Below are 14,418 nucleotides of genomic sequence, written 5' to 3'. Positions count from 1 at the left end.
TTGTTGCAGTGAGAGAACACTTGTCAGAATATAATATATTTTATGAAATACTCTGCAGCAAAGAAAAGAACATTTTCTCCTCTCCTAAGCTCAATCTGCACAGTAAATCTAGCAGAAAAAGGCTCCCTGCCATAGACATAACAAGTCTTTTGTACTGACAGAGGAAGTGAGCTGAAATGAAGGCCATTTTGGTGTGCAGAGTGTGATGATATAAAAGTACAGCCTATAAAGCACTATGCAACTAAGGAAGTCATAATATTCATAAGTTGTTCATTATCAGGAATTACATAACGGTGTGGAAGCAATGTGTCATATTTCTAATAACAGCTGATAATTATCAGCTGGAATGAATATTATTCTAATTATGCCATGATAGCTTGCTGATGAGAAGTGAAAAATATAATTACATAATATAATCATGTGATTTTAAAGCAGTACCTAAACTTCTTCTTTAGCCATAACTTGGTTTGAATGCTAGAGTTTGACTAACATATGAAACAATCATTAGAATCTCATAAGATTTTAATGCTGTGGAAACATTATTTACCACTCCAGAAAACAGGACGCATAAGATACGAGATTTGTCTAGTTTACTCACCTACAAGCAAGTGTGCTTATGTTATAGTGATGGTTTTATGTAGCGGAAAACCCAAATAAAGGACACATCAAGATAAAATCCAAAAAGACAAGGTTTATTAAACAGGCAGAGGTCAAGCAGAGGTAATCAGTCCACAAGGTAGACTTACACACAGGAAAGACGAAATTAAAAAGAGTGCAAGTATGAAAAAATGGGGAACAAAATATACAGGCAAGCAGGAGGCAAAAATAGTTTGAGGTCATAAGTGTAACATGGATATTTTGCCATTGCACTTGGGCCGTTTATGAGGAAGGTTTTAGACAAACATTTGAGGTGAAGTGGTCAATAACCACCCACCAGTGAGGAGGTATTGAAAATGGAAGGTTTGATGAATGGTCAACAATGTCAGAAAAATGTTCATTGCCACATGACTGGACAGTCGTGAGTATGTTTGTATGAATTTCTGCTTTCGCATCTGGACTGAGATATTTCAGAAAACAAAGCTCAGGTTTATGTAGATTTATTTTTTACAAACAAGGGGGAAAAGTATGGATGCATATTTACAGAGAGTAATGACAGATTACAACCAGGTGTGGATGGATGAACAGATTAGTGTGGTGATAAACTAAACACAAACCAGGTGTGAGGCTAACACAGAAAGAAGAAAGAAATACAAGAATTAATCAAGGTCGCCGGCCATTTCAAAATAAAACAGGAAGTTCATAAAAAGCTCATAGTTTCAGAATTAAACAAAGCAAAACAGTGACATTTATGCTAGCAACATTTATGCTAGCAACATTTATGCTAGCAAGATTTAAAGCCAATAACATTTAGTACGGTTGACAAACTGTAGATATGATAACAAAAAGACCGGCAGTATGAATAATTAGTGAACAGGATGTGAGATATTGAGCTGTTTGCCAATGTGATGGTTTACAGGAGCAATATAACCCGTTTATTCATTTATTATTTTTCATATATTTCTTACATTAAGTTTCCAGAGCCACTTTATATCAATACTTTATTTCAATCTAATACAACCACATCACCTTTGTTCCAGACCAATAAATTTGTTTTGTAGCACCTACTGTAGCTGTTTTTTAATTTAGTGATAGCTTTCAGAAAAAAATGTAATCTGGATATTTAACATGCATTAGCAATTCATCATTTCTTATACTTAAGGAACAGTTTATTGCAATTATTGTTCTATTTACAGTTATATTTCTGCAGTAACTACACAAATATTTCATTTCACCAGTTCAATAATCTTCATCCAAAATGTTTGAAATAAAGACTGTTAGTGAGCATATGTTACTTGTTTCAGTTGATATCATACATTTAAGTTAATTCTGCAGAGGTTTCTTCAAAAAGACAAATGCGTAACCATGATATTAATGTTTACAAAGCTTGACATTTAGCAGCATATTGTTAAGTGTTTTTCCAGGACATTTTAATGTGCTTCACATTCCCGAGAGACAAACACTGACATGCCATGTGAGATTACTGATTTAGCAAGAAATGCTGCTTAATGCTTTATGCAATCACATGAAAAGAGCTGCTGGCCAAGGAGCAAATTACATTAACTTTGAGAGGGTGAGTGTGTGTAAGTGTGTTTGTGTGTTTCTATGGGAGTGGGCGGAGGATGTGTGAGTGCAGGGAGGTATAATCACAGGCTAATTAAATTTGCTATATTCAATTTTTGATGAAGTTAATTTAATATTTCTGTTAGCTTGCTCCATAGCACAGAGCTGAGAGAGGCTATTGTTGCATAGCTGCTGTCGAATTTTCTCTGAGAGTATCCTCGGCCTGTTGCTGGTAACCCATTTCTGCTGTTTCTCAGGGTATCGCATTTCCTGGGAGGAGTTCAACCGCACCAACACCAGAGTCACCCACTACCTGCCAAATGTCACCTTAGAGTACAGGGTCACCGGACTCACTGCTCTCACCACCTACACTATTGAAGTGGCGGGAATGACCTCAAAGGGCCAAGGCCAGCTCTCCTCTTCAACTATTTCCTCTGGGGTCCCACCAGGTCAGTGACCAAACCACCTGGTCAATTAAAACTTAGATAGAGCCCCATTTATTTTTGAATCACTAAACTAACAATACAGATAATGGACAGATGATAAATTGAAAACAAGAAGGAGAGGCACTTCAGAAATAAGTCAAATATGTAAATTGGGCAAGTTTTTTTTTTTCATAAGAAGGGTTGTGTGAAGTACTTCAGCTCCTTACCTGCAGTAGACAGAGCCATGAGAACAGTACATTTAAAACAGATGGCACTTCAGAAATTTCATAGCAGCTCAAGCGAGAGCTATATTTTGTTATTTTTTATCATTTTTTTAACTACAGAGCGTCTGTGCCGTAACATGTTCCATTGCTATACGGTGCAGGTTGCAGCATTGTGTCACAGTTTGGTGGCGTTACCCAGACCCGGTCAGTGTAACTGACTTTTGCAAAAGTGAGATGGTATAAAAACCACATTAAAACATTTTCTCAAAGAGCTATGAAATATTTGATCTTTGAGTTGGTTTAGGTGGTTTCACCATCTGAGTGAGATTTTTGCTGAGCTCACCCATTAGTTTATCCTCTGATTCTCCAAACTTAGGGTGCTCTGACTGCAAGTAACAAAATGACTTTCTTAAGTTCTTTCCAAAACCCCACTTCAAAAAAGAAAAAAAAAAGAAAAATCCCTTGAATGGGCCTTTTACAATCTTTGAAAGGTAAACGTATGTTTTCCATCTGGGCTGAATGGGTTAATGGAGAGCCTGTCATAATGTTGGTTTCCCTACAGGTTGTCTTGGTGACAAGCCCACCCCATCTACTAATAGCTCAATATGTGGGGTAGACAAAAAAGAAACCTCCCACTGAAATGATTTGAACCGTTTTTTTTAAGTTGTCGGGGAAAAAAGAAAAAAATGATTTCACTTCACAATTTACCACAAGACCGGGCTGTATCATTCTGATTGAAAAACCCTTCATCCCTTATTTTCCCAAACTGGTAAAACCGGAAGTTCTGCATCAGGAATCCGGAATAAATTCTATTTTGTTCAGCACTTCAGCTGTTTTTTTCTTTCTTTTTTAAAGGCGGGCGTATTTAAAACTGCTGAAAACAGCATATGTTGTCTTTTAAAGTGTAGTTCACAACTAAATATCATCTTTTATTGACTTTCCAGCTCTTCATCACTGTTTTGTGAAACAGACTCCTAACAGTGTGACATACTCTGAACCCTTTAGAAGTCATTATGTATGCACTTGGAGGCTTCTGAACTCTTACACAAAGCTTTACCTGTAATCAACAAAAATTAACTCTTGGGAACACTGTGAAGTCAACCACCATGGATTACGTTTAACTCACTCACAGAATGTCGACCTTCGTGCACATTCCTCTGTTCTCAAGCAGTTTGCAATTGCACTTCCATGTCCCAGTCGTAAATCTTTCCCAAGCTCAATTAATTCACAAGGCGAAACTGTGAGTTTGCTCATGTTTCACATCCACGAGCGGCTGCAAACTCTCCCGAACCTCCTCTTCCTGCAGATTTACCGTCTCACATTGAACCTGGTGAGCACCCTCCATGCTGACTGGCGCCAGACACAATGAAAACTGACTCCAGTCACCTCATTTAAGACGGAACCCAAAAGAAAAGCCCATATCTGCCCCCACATGCACAAAATAACAGCTCTCATGAGAGCATTAAGGACAATTACAGTGTTTAATGATTTAATATTTGCAAACTCTTGCAACAGAAACACAATGCCCACGGCAATTACTGGAGCTACATTCAGGCCCTGTACATCTGTGAAACCTGTGAAATGACAGGCTGTTTTATTGAGAGCAGGCTTTGGCACGGCAGTTATAGTTCCCAGAATGGTAATTACTCCCATCATATGTGTGTAAAGAAAACGCTTGCAACTGCACTGTCACGATGGAGCTAAAAGCAGCCCCAATGATCAGTCATGCAAATAATTTTGAGGTGGTAATTTTACCATGAGACAAAAATTGCTTAGTATGCCCCGGGCCGGAGGGGGGGTGAGGGGTGATTATCTTTTTTTTTTCTTTTTAAATATCAGTCCAGTCAAGTGTGCTGCCATTTGACATTAATGTCTTCCACTAGGATTTATGTAAACTTGATGGTACTTTGGAATTTGAATATGGCATTGTAACCATGAGGAATAAAACTAAGAGGAAGGAATTCATTTTTGCACTAATAAACAGTTTCATACATACTAGATTAGATGCCCAGAAACAGAAAAAAACTATTCATACTCACAAAAATGTCCCCTGCTGTTTGAATTTCCAGACTTGTTTCTTCTTCCAGGATTGCCAGTAATCCATTCTTATTGTGTATTCAGTTCATGTGTAAACAAGTAGGACATCCAATTGAATCACATTCCCAGATAACAGCAATGTAATTGACATTCATGGCATTGTCTCCATCTTCGTACTGTGTGTAAGAGTCTTTTCCAAATCTAATCTGCTTTTGATGTCTTAGCTGAAGTTAAGGGCTCAAGGGAGAGAGTAAGATGGGATAGCTGAGGAATTCATCTGTGTGCAGTATCTGTACAGACACAAGAGGGCACTGTGGTAGATGGGTTTTTCCCCCAAGAAAAACCAGAACCACCCAGTGTGAGAGGCAGCAAGAGAAAATACATCCACAGGAATGTCAGTTATTTGTGTCTACAGTCGTTTTTTTTCTCTGCCCTTCTTCGTCATCTTTGACTCTTTGCTTCTTCATAGAGCTCCCTGGCCCTCCTACCAACATTGCAATTTCCAACATTGGCCCTCGCTCTGTCAATCTACAGTTCAAACCTGGCTACGATGGCAAAACTTCCATTTCCCGTTGGCTGGTGGAAGCCCAGGTGAGCCAGGTTTAAAACTCAGAACTTAAGAACAGCCTTCTGACTGACCTCTTTAGTTAAATCTAACTGTTGCTCATAGCAGTATTTATAACCTCTCTGGTGTCTTGGTTCCAGGTGGGTGCTGTAGGAGACAATGAAGAGTGGGTGATGGTCCACCAGGTGTCTAACGAACCTGACGCTCGCTCCTTAGAGGTGCCAGGTCTCAACCCATACACCATTTACAGGTAGGCCACTGAGAATTGTGTCCATATAAGATTTGACAATGACACAGTACTTTCCATTTAGGCTGTGTTCTAAAATATGATGAAGTTACAATTATTAACACACATAATGTATAAAACTGTGAGCTTAAAGTGTACATTCTTGGCTTTATTTTGACATCCAAATTGGAGGATGGTTTAAGAAATGGTAGCTCTTTAATAATTAAACCCCTTTTTATAAGGCAGATCAAGCATAACTGGTAACTACACATAGCATGTTTGTTTTTAATACTTTGTGGAGAATCATTTGCAGTTAATGACATCGCCAAAGAGAGAGATTTGTCCTTCGCCGTCTTTACTGCGGCTGTCTTCAGCTCTTTGTTCATCGATCTTTTTGTCTTTAGCTTTGTCTTCAGGGTTGCTGACTTTGACATTTCAGACTATTCCACCTCTTTCTATTCTAAAGCTTTATGAATGGTTTTCACCTTGTATTGAACCCTCTGCATTTCTTTCTCTTGAATAATGATTGATAATGGAGCGTGCGCTTACCTTGGCTGAATATGGTCTAAGAGGTTTTTATTTACTATATGATCCTAAGATCATCCGTCACCAATGTCCTCCGTAGACGTCCAAGCCCGTTAGTGTTGCAGAACTAGGTCTGATCCAGCTCTTCTTCATTCTATCTTCATGTTGATCTTGTGCAGAATGTGACAAACAACAGTAAAGTTGTGCATGAACTTCTGTATCTCAGCTAATTTCAGCATATCCCAAAAGCTTATCTTGTTTTGTTCCCTGTAAGTTGAATAGAAGAGTTGTTGGGTTTGTACAATTAAAGCATTTTTTCCCTGTGTATACACACACACCTTTGTATGTATGCAGTCTGCTTGTTTTTCATGATCACATTCAATATAACCAATTAACACTTCACTGAGTCAGTCCCTGGAGCAGCAACTGTAGTTTTCATCATTGCAACATCAGTGCTGCCACATTACATTTTACTACAGTGAAATGCAAAAATTTGTTGTGTTGCACATTCAGGCTGTAACTCAAATAAGCCTTCTCTCAGCATATTTATGGGGTGTTTAGGGCTCTGATCTCGTTCATTTGCAATAAGCTTCAGATAATGGCATGCATGCCCTACAATAATGCTCGCATTTTTAAGACATTACATCATGATTATGTATTGTTTCCAAACTTTAGATTCCACATGCGTCAGGTCAACATAGTTGGCACCAGTCCTCCAAGCCAGCCATCCAGAAAGATCCAGACTCTACCAGCTCCTCCTGACATGGCGCCCGCCAACGTCACCCTGCGCACTGCCAGCGAGACAAGCCTCTGGTTGCGATGGATGGTAAGAGTCTTCCTCTCATGCACAAACCATCTCTTAACACTTTTCATTTCTTCAACTATTAGAGGGTTCTGGCTTCTTTTGATCCCAAACTGTAAACTTTAAGCCATTCTCTGTTACCGTGCCCAGCCTTTGCCTGAATGGGAGTACAACGGGAATGCAGAGCAGGTGGGCTACAGGCTTCAGTATTCCCGCGCAGGCTCACAGGCCCGGGGGCTGACCCATGTTATCGCTGACCGCCTGGAGAGAGAATTCACCATCGAGGACCTGGAGGAGTGGACAGAATATGAGGTCAGGGTCCAGGCTGTCAATGGGATCGGGATGGGACCCTGGAGCCAGCCAGTCAGAGGCAGGACAAGGGAGTCTGGTGAGTGAGCATCCCATTTAAAAATAAACACTGGATGCCTGGGTCAATAATACACACACTGCACTACTGCATCACATTCTTGGGATTACCAAATATGGCATTGCTCTGTCATAGAAAAGTGTACAAATTCTGCCTTTTTGTGTTAAGTCTGTATTCCCATAATTTTCACAAATAATAGTACCCTGAGGGCTTTTCGTACAACTCGTACGTTTGTGCAAAATATCTTCATTCTTAGTCATATTAGAGGCAACAAATTTGCAGTTCACACTTTTCCATATGTTAGATGTATGAGCAGATTGTTTTCCTGTTCAGATGCTCCTCTTCACAGCCCACCTCAATTTAGGTGCTGCTTTTCCTTCCTCACTTCTGCTTTCATATTGCTCGACAGACGTTGGTGAGAGCGAAATGGAAGGAGTCTGAGGAAATTGAGAACACATGGACTCAATGGAATTCTTGCACCCTTTTTTCCACACACTCCGGCAAATTCTTGGAAATCTGGCATTATATCTAAGGATGAATGCCAAGGAAGCAAAAGGGCCCTATTGTTGAGTCTTTTTCTTGATTTTCTGCAGACCTGAAGAATTTGAAAGTCTAACCACTGCTGAATCAATCAAACAGCTTCTCTTTTGTAGTTCTTGGTCCACATGATAAATACACCACACAGAGGGAGAATAAAGCATGAAGCAGACAGTTGAGATATAATATTTTTGTCTCTTCACACTGCATTCCAGTTCCATCCAGCGGACCCACCAACGTGTCTGCCTTTGCCACCACCTCCAGTAGCATCCTGGTGCGCTGGTTTGAAGTCCCAGAGCCTGACAGGAATGGTCTCCTTCTTGGCTACAAGGTTTGTTTGTGCTTTTTTATGTTTTCCAGCTATTTACCTTTTATTTTCTGAGCAGTCAAAGACCTGTAATTGATTAATATGAGTGTAATTTTGGTATTTTGAGCACCGCACAAAGCAGCATGGTGGCAGTTAGTTCTCATTCGCTTTTCCCAAACTCCATGGCCTGTCTCCTCACTGGACCAGGTGGTGTATAAGGAGAAGGACTCTGACAGTGCTGTCCACTTCTGGATGGTGGAGGGGAACACCACCCACAGTGTCCAGCTGACCGGTCTGGGGAAATATGTGCTCTATGAGATCCAGGTTCTGGCTTTTACACGGATTGGAGATGGACGGCCCAGTTCTCCACCCATCTTGGAGAGGACTTTGGATGATGGTAGGGGCATAGAGTTGAGCAACATTGTGCATTGCAGTTATTCAGTCATGACTGACTAGAAATGTACATACAAATGTACATACAGATTTGCTTCTTATATAGGGGAGATATATGTTTAGTTTGAAAAGATTTGGACGTATGCAATGTTTTTTTCCTGTTTTCCTGCAGTGCCAGGACCTCCAGTGGGTATCCTGTTCCCTGAAGTGCGTACCACCTCTGTCAGGCTCATTTGGCAGTCTCCTGCCCAGCCCAATGGCATCATACTTGGTTAGTAACATTATTAGAATATATTTGTGTTTGTAATTATTTTTTATTTCCAATGTCCAAGCCAGAAATTCTGAAATCTGGTCTAGTAAAGCAGTTTTAGTTCCTATATTACATTCAATGCAGCATCAGGCTCATAGATGTAGTTCCTGATGAGTCCAATCATAATTTTTAGAATGGACAAGACATTGCTCAGTGGGGGGAACCAAATCCTGTTATTTTAAGGCATTGCTGAAGAGGGAGTTAGACTCCCTTGTAAGCTAATTGGGGAATTCCTTGTGAGAGTTTGATTCATTATACATCTGCTGGATAATTCAGTTTGAACTCCATTGTGTGTCAGACTTACATAGTAACATGTAAGAGCAGATGTTCATGGAATCAGAGGGGACAAAGCTGGTCGTAGCAGAACTTGACTCCTCTTATTGTTCAAAAAGCCAAAACAAACCACTAAAATGATTTCAGCTCCAATACCATTATTGTATTTGTCTCCTGCTCTTCTCCAGCTTACCAGATCACATACCACTTGAACTCCACCAACAGCAACGCAGCCACAGTGGATGTCCTGAACCCCAGTGCTCGTCAGTACACAGTGACCAACCTCAAGCCAGAGTCTGTCTATGTGTTTCGCATCACAGCACAGACAAGGAAGGGCTGGGGTGAGGCAGCTGAGGCTCTGGTGGTTACTACAGAGAAAAGAGGTAACCGGGCTTGACTGAGTATATTCAAATTCAAACATGTCAGAGTGCTGGAAGCGCAGAAGATGTAGCATCATTTACCAGTGCCTAAATTACCAAACAGTATGCATAGTAACAGTAACAGTGTAAACAGGCCAGACGCATAAGTGTGAGACAGCATGTATAGAGCTGAACATAGCTGTAGTTTTACAATTAGAAGTTCTTTTCCAGTCAACAGTGCAGTAAGCAGATGTGTTTTCGAAAGCAGCGTCTGTGCCCTGTGGGTATTTATTTGAAGCATGAGCAGTTGTGAGAAAGCATTACTTTATATGCTTGTGTGACTTCGCCTTCTGGTTCTTCCAGCTCGCCCCCAGCCCACCAGCCGTCCCAGGGTCCCTCAGAAAGATGTTCAGGCCCGACAGGTGTTGCTTTCGTGGGAGCCCGGTAGTGACGGCCTGTCCCCCGTGCGTTACTACACTGTTCAGTTGAGAGAGCTTCCTGTGAACAACTGGACAGTCCACTCTGCCTCTGTCAACCATGAGGCCACATCCTACATAGTATCTAGGTACAGTTTGCTTAGAAGGTACCAGCTTGGGGTTGAAGTCAGGGGTCAAACTTCACTCACTTTATTACAGCAGTGTTTTCCATGTTAGTTCTCTTTAGATGGAATGGAAAATAAAATGTAAAACTTAACTTTATCTTCTGATATTCCCCTCATATTACAATCACGTTTATATTCCCTCAGTTGTACTTTAGCTTTTAAATCAACAGTATCTTCATATGGAATAATTTGTCAAGATATTTACTGTCAGGAAAGTAAACAATGCAAATACATTTTTTTTTCTTCTCGTTAAACTTCCAGGTTTGATTTAAAGTTAGAATAGAAATCAACTTGTTCCTTTCACAGTGAGACTATATTTCTCTTTTGTAGATTCAAAGTTTTAAGATCCAGTTCTGTAATTCATCATCAAGACTGATGCACTTTCCTGTGTTTCTGTCCCGAAGGCTGAAGCCCTTCACATCCTACCAGTTCAGAGTAAAAGCTACCAATGACATAGGGGACAGTGAGTACAGTGAGGAGAGTGAAGCAATCACAACCCTACAGGATGGTAAGGATAAAATGGTGTCACTCTATTTAATGTAAACGCTTATCTTAAGTTCTTTGCTATGTCACGTTTTTGAGTTTTGAGTTGGATTTTACGGTGTTACGACTGGCGTGTCTGTGAGCCAGTTTGGTCAGTTTCATAAAGCCTGGTGTGAACCTAATTTAGATTATACGATGTCATTTTTGTCATCGTTCAGGTTTAAAAATCACATCTCGTGGTTTTATGAGGACTATTTCTTGGCAGATGCAGTGACTTCCCAGAGTTTCCTCGGCTGTCTGCCTTTAAAACAAAAGTAGCTTGAATCCCAGGGAATTTTTTGTCAAGGAACACAATGAGTCCTTTAGACCGGGGCTGTCTGTTTTTCCACTACAGACTGCGGTTCCACATATATTACTCCGCTGACTCTTGGCTGAACGTCTGTCTGTGGAGCATAACTCAGCTGCAGTATAAAAACGTAGAGGTGAAGCTATATTGGAAAGAGGAAATGCACCTCAGCGGCTGTCACACAGATTGGAAATGTGGCACCTTCCTGCAGGGGTGTGCTGAGGCATGGGGCTTTTTATTGGTGCTTTAGAATTTAACACTATGAAACAATCTGAACATAATGTTTTATTTTTTATTTGCTACTTTGTTCGCGTCCTATCCTTTTTCCCGTTCTACTACTACAGCTGTGGTACTTATTTTGCCAACGATTGTGGAGAATTACAGTGAGATGGATGAGACAAAAAAGGTGAAAATAAATTCAGAGTTCTGAACCAATAATAAGCATTCAGCAAGTCAAACATCTTACCAATACTTTGAGTAGCTCCTTGTCCTTGTGTTGGAAATGTGGAACTTGCTTCACTAGTCTCTCATTTCCTGATTGTTTCCACTTGTTACCAGTTACCATTTAGTTTAATCTGTTTTCAGGTGCATTTATTGCTCCATCTATGTGTTCTCTCACTAAATTCCTTACCTGAAGTCAGTACTTGAGATCCTTTTTTTTATAGTAGAGTCTGGAGCACTGAAACTATGGATAATCAATGCACTTTTTAAGTGCTTTAAATACCTTGTTTAATGCAGACTTTTACACAGGAACTATATTGTATAAATCATATTTGTAGGATACGATTTAAAATATTGATTTATTGTCAATGTTGTTCATTAAGCAGGAGACAAAAAAGATATTGCTGTCGCAGGCTGCTCGCTCTCACCCTCCTGTCCTCATATTTATCCACACAAATCAGTTGGTACATTTGAAGGAATTTAATCGAGCACAGCTTTTAAAAACTTCCGGCTGAAGAAATTGTTTGATGGAATTATTTCCTTTTTTCATAAAGGATGGTCCAGTCTTTCCTATGCTAAATGAGTTATTAAAGGAAATATTAAAGCTTCCTTAGTATTTTTCAAACTTTCTCTTATCATGGCTACTTAGATACTTCCAGGTCTTCTTCATCAGTTAGAAACGCTTTTCAACAGAAAAAAAAGACTAGTCAACCACACCCTATGCTCTGAAACCATCCCTTCCATGTGCCGCATCTGGGTCAGTCTGTACAGTTATAGTTCCATCAGAAGGGTGACCCAAATGCAGTTAGAGAAAAGAGGAACAAGTAACACAGAAGAATTCAGGTGACAAGCTTGACCACTGAATAAAAACCTTCTGACAAAGATGGAGGCTAAATCCTAAAAAACTACTTGGAGAAGGTAGAAATATCAGGGTCACAGAAGTGGGAAAGAAGCAAAGAAGTAAAGGAAGTAAACAAACAAAAACAAGAGTTTTTTTAATTAAAAACCTAAACATATCGAATATGTATGTAGTGTATACAGTGAAGGCATTTCTACACCCAATTTTAACATTTATCGGGGGGATGAGTAGAATTGTAAGGTGTTACTTAGTTCTTTGTCAATGCTAGGAGTTCAAAGTCTGCATGAATTAGTCCATTGTCATGATGCAGACACTGCTGGCAAAGGCAGCAGGTGATTCATGTGTGCACCATCTGGATTGCCATGAGACAAGAGGGCAGCCTGAAAACTTTGGCGAAACAACTTTGCCCAGTGGTGCTTTAAGCATCTAAAATAATGCCTCCCGCCCCCCTTTGCAATTTGTGACTCAGTGTTCAATGGCTCGTCTGTTTTTGGCTTCTGTGTGCTTGTGCTCGCTGAATGCCACAGTGCATGGACAGATTTAGCACTTTGAATTGTGCACATTTTCAGGTCAATTGAGCTAATCTGTCTCACTTTTCTTTCCTCAGCGCCAGATGAAGCACCGACCATTCTCTCTGTAACACCACACACAACAACGTCAGTGCTGATCCGCTGGCAGGTAAAGCAGCAACACCGGTTTTCATCTTTCCATTCAAGTCTGAAAAAGTTACCTCTGATAAGAGACCAGGATCGTACATAGCGAGGCCTATACTTACTTTTACACACACAGCCTGTACTCTGTCAATTAAAAAACACCTTCTCATACACTCACACCTGAATTAACAGGTCATAAAGAGGAAAACAGGAGGCGCCCAGACACAATTTTACTTTTATGGAGAACACTAGTACAGTTTACGAGGATAGAGAGGTACTTGTTTTTTCTCTCTGCTTCTCCCCTCTGGGCCCGCTCTCTTATGTTCAACCATGGGGGATTTCTCTATATTACTAAACCTGTGGATGAGTACTCAGTCTGTCTGTGTGTTTCAATTACCCTAAATCTCTTCAGTGATGCTAAGCAAGAGACAAATCACAGGGTGATTAACTTGAGTTTTAAACTGAAGCAATGTAAAATTCTTGTTGAAATCAACTGCTTGTGCAGTCTTTCTGACTTTTACTGTGATTATCGCATTAGCCTTTAACTCCACACTTTGTCCCCTTGTAGCCGCCCTCTGAGGAGAAGATCAATGGAATCTTACTGGGCTTTCGGATTCGCTACCGTGAGCTGCTGTATGATCGTCTCCGCAGTTACATTCATACGGTCAACAGTGTGTCAAACTGGGCTGAGCTCACTGGTGAGGAATAACCACTGCTAACATAAGAAATTGCCCTTATTCGAGCTCTTATGATTACCATGACCTTGATGACTGAGAATCTTCATCAACATGCAACGAATCGCACTTTTGGACACAAGCACAAATTAATTTTCCACTCTAATATTTCCATTTAGAATGTCCTTTGAAATGCACATTATGAAGAGTCATAATGAACCATAAGAAGTAACCAGTGACGTCAAAACAAATTCAGCATAAAGTGTATTGGAGGAAATATGCAGTTGCTGCACTTTTCTTTAGTAACACATAATTATAAGACTCCGTCACGGTTGATTATTCCTATGTCAGCAGCACCATTATTTCCATTACAGGGAAACGGTCACAAAACCCATTCTGGTGCCAAGATTTCCCCACTGGTCTTGACACTTCACAGCAAAACATTTCATCTTATGATCGGTGGTTATCAGCCGCAGGCTATTATTAGGTTTACTTGGAAGCCGTTTTGTTTCTACCACTCTGTGCAGCATGGCCTGTAATTTTACTCTTGTTGAGTCGTTCTGAGGCTAATTCAGAGTCATGATCATTGTTATTGTGTTTTTTTTAGTGCTGCCCTTCTCAGTAATGAAAGTATTGGACTTTGAAACGTGATACTACTGCCTCCTCTCTACCTTGCTCTCATTTTATCTCTTTAATCGTTTTTTCTTCTTTCTGCCCTCCACAGCCCCTTACAGCATCCAAAATCTGAGTGATTCAACTCTCACCCAGTACGAGTTGGACAGTAAGTTTTGTTATGTCTCTTTCTAAAAAAAACAAACAATTTTTCTCTTGGAACTCATTATCTCTACGGT

General features: G+C 40.2%; 1 protein-coding gene across 2 annotated transcripts in view; it reads left to right on the top strand.

The window, feature by feature from the left end:
* sdk2b (sidekick cell adhesion molecule 2b) overlaps positions 1-14,418 on the top strand; it is an 85,557-nt gene that overhangs the window by 51,148 nt on the left and 19,991 nt on the right. For both annotated transcript variants that reach the window (XM_072373635.1, XM_072373636.1), the window contains exons 20-33: positions 2,418-2,609; positions 5,316-5,437; positions 5,552-5,661; positions 6,838-6,988; positions 7,115-7,352; positions 8,084-8,199; positions 8,383-8,572; positions 8,741-8,839; positions 9,340-9,534; positions 9,874-10,075; positions 10,516-10,619; positions 12,848-12,918; positions 13,462-13,591; positions 14,292-14,348. In XM_072373635.1, the coding sequence (XP_072229736.1) occupies positions 2,418-2,609; positions 5,316-5,437; positions 5,552-5,661; positions 6,838-6,988; positions 7,115-7,352; positions 8,084-8,199; positions 8,383-8,572; positions 8,741-8,839; positions 9,340-9,534; positions 9,874-10,075; positions 10,516-10,619; positions 12,848-12,918; positions 13,462-13,591; positions 14,292-14,348 (1,977 nt within the window). The remainder of the gene's footprint in view (positions 1-2,417; positions 2,610-5,315; positions 5,438-5,551; positions 5,662-6,837; positions 6,989-7,114; positions 7,353-8,083; positions 8,200-8,382; positions 8,573-8,740; positions 8,840-9,339; positions 9,535-9,873; positions 10,076-10,515; positions 10,620-12,847; positions 12,919-13,461; positions 13,592-14,291; positions 14,349-14,418) is intronic.

The sequence above is a fragment of the Leuresthes tenuis genome, unplaced genomic scaffold (assembly GCF_036924035.1).
Source record: "Leuresthes tenuis unplaced genomic scaffold, fLeuTen1.0.hap1 SCAF_20, whole genome shotgun sequence".
NCBI lineage: Eukaryota > Metazoa > Chordata > Actinopteri > Atheriniformes > Atherinopsidae > Leuresthes > Leuresthes tenuis.
Note: the sequence above shows the minus strand (reverse complement) of the source record. Positions and strands in the feature narration are given on the sequence as shown.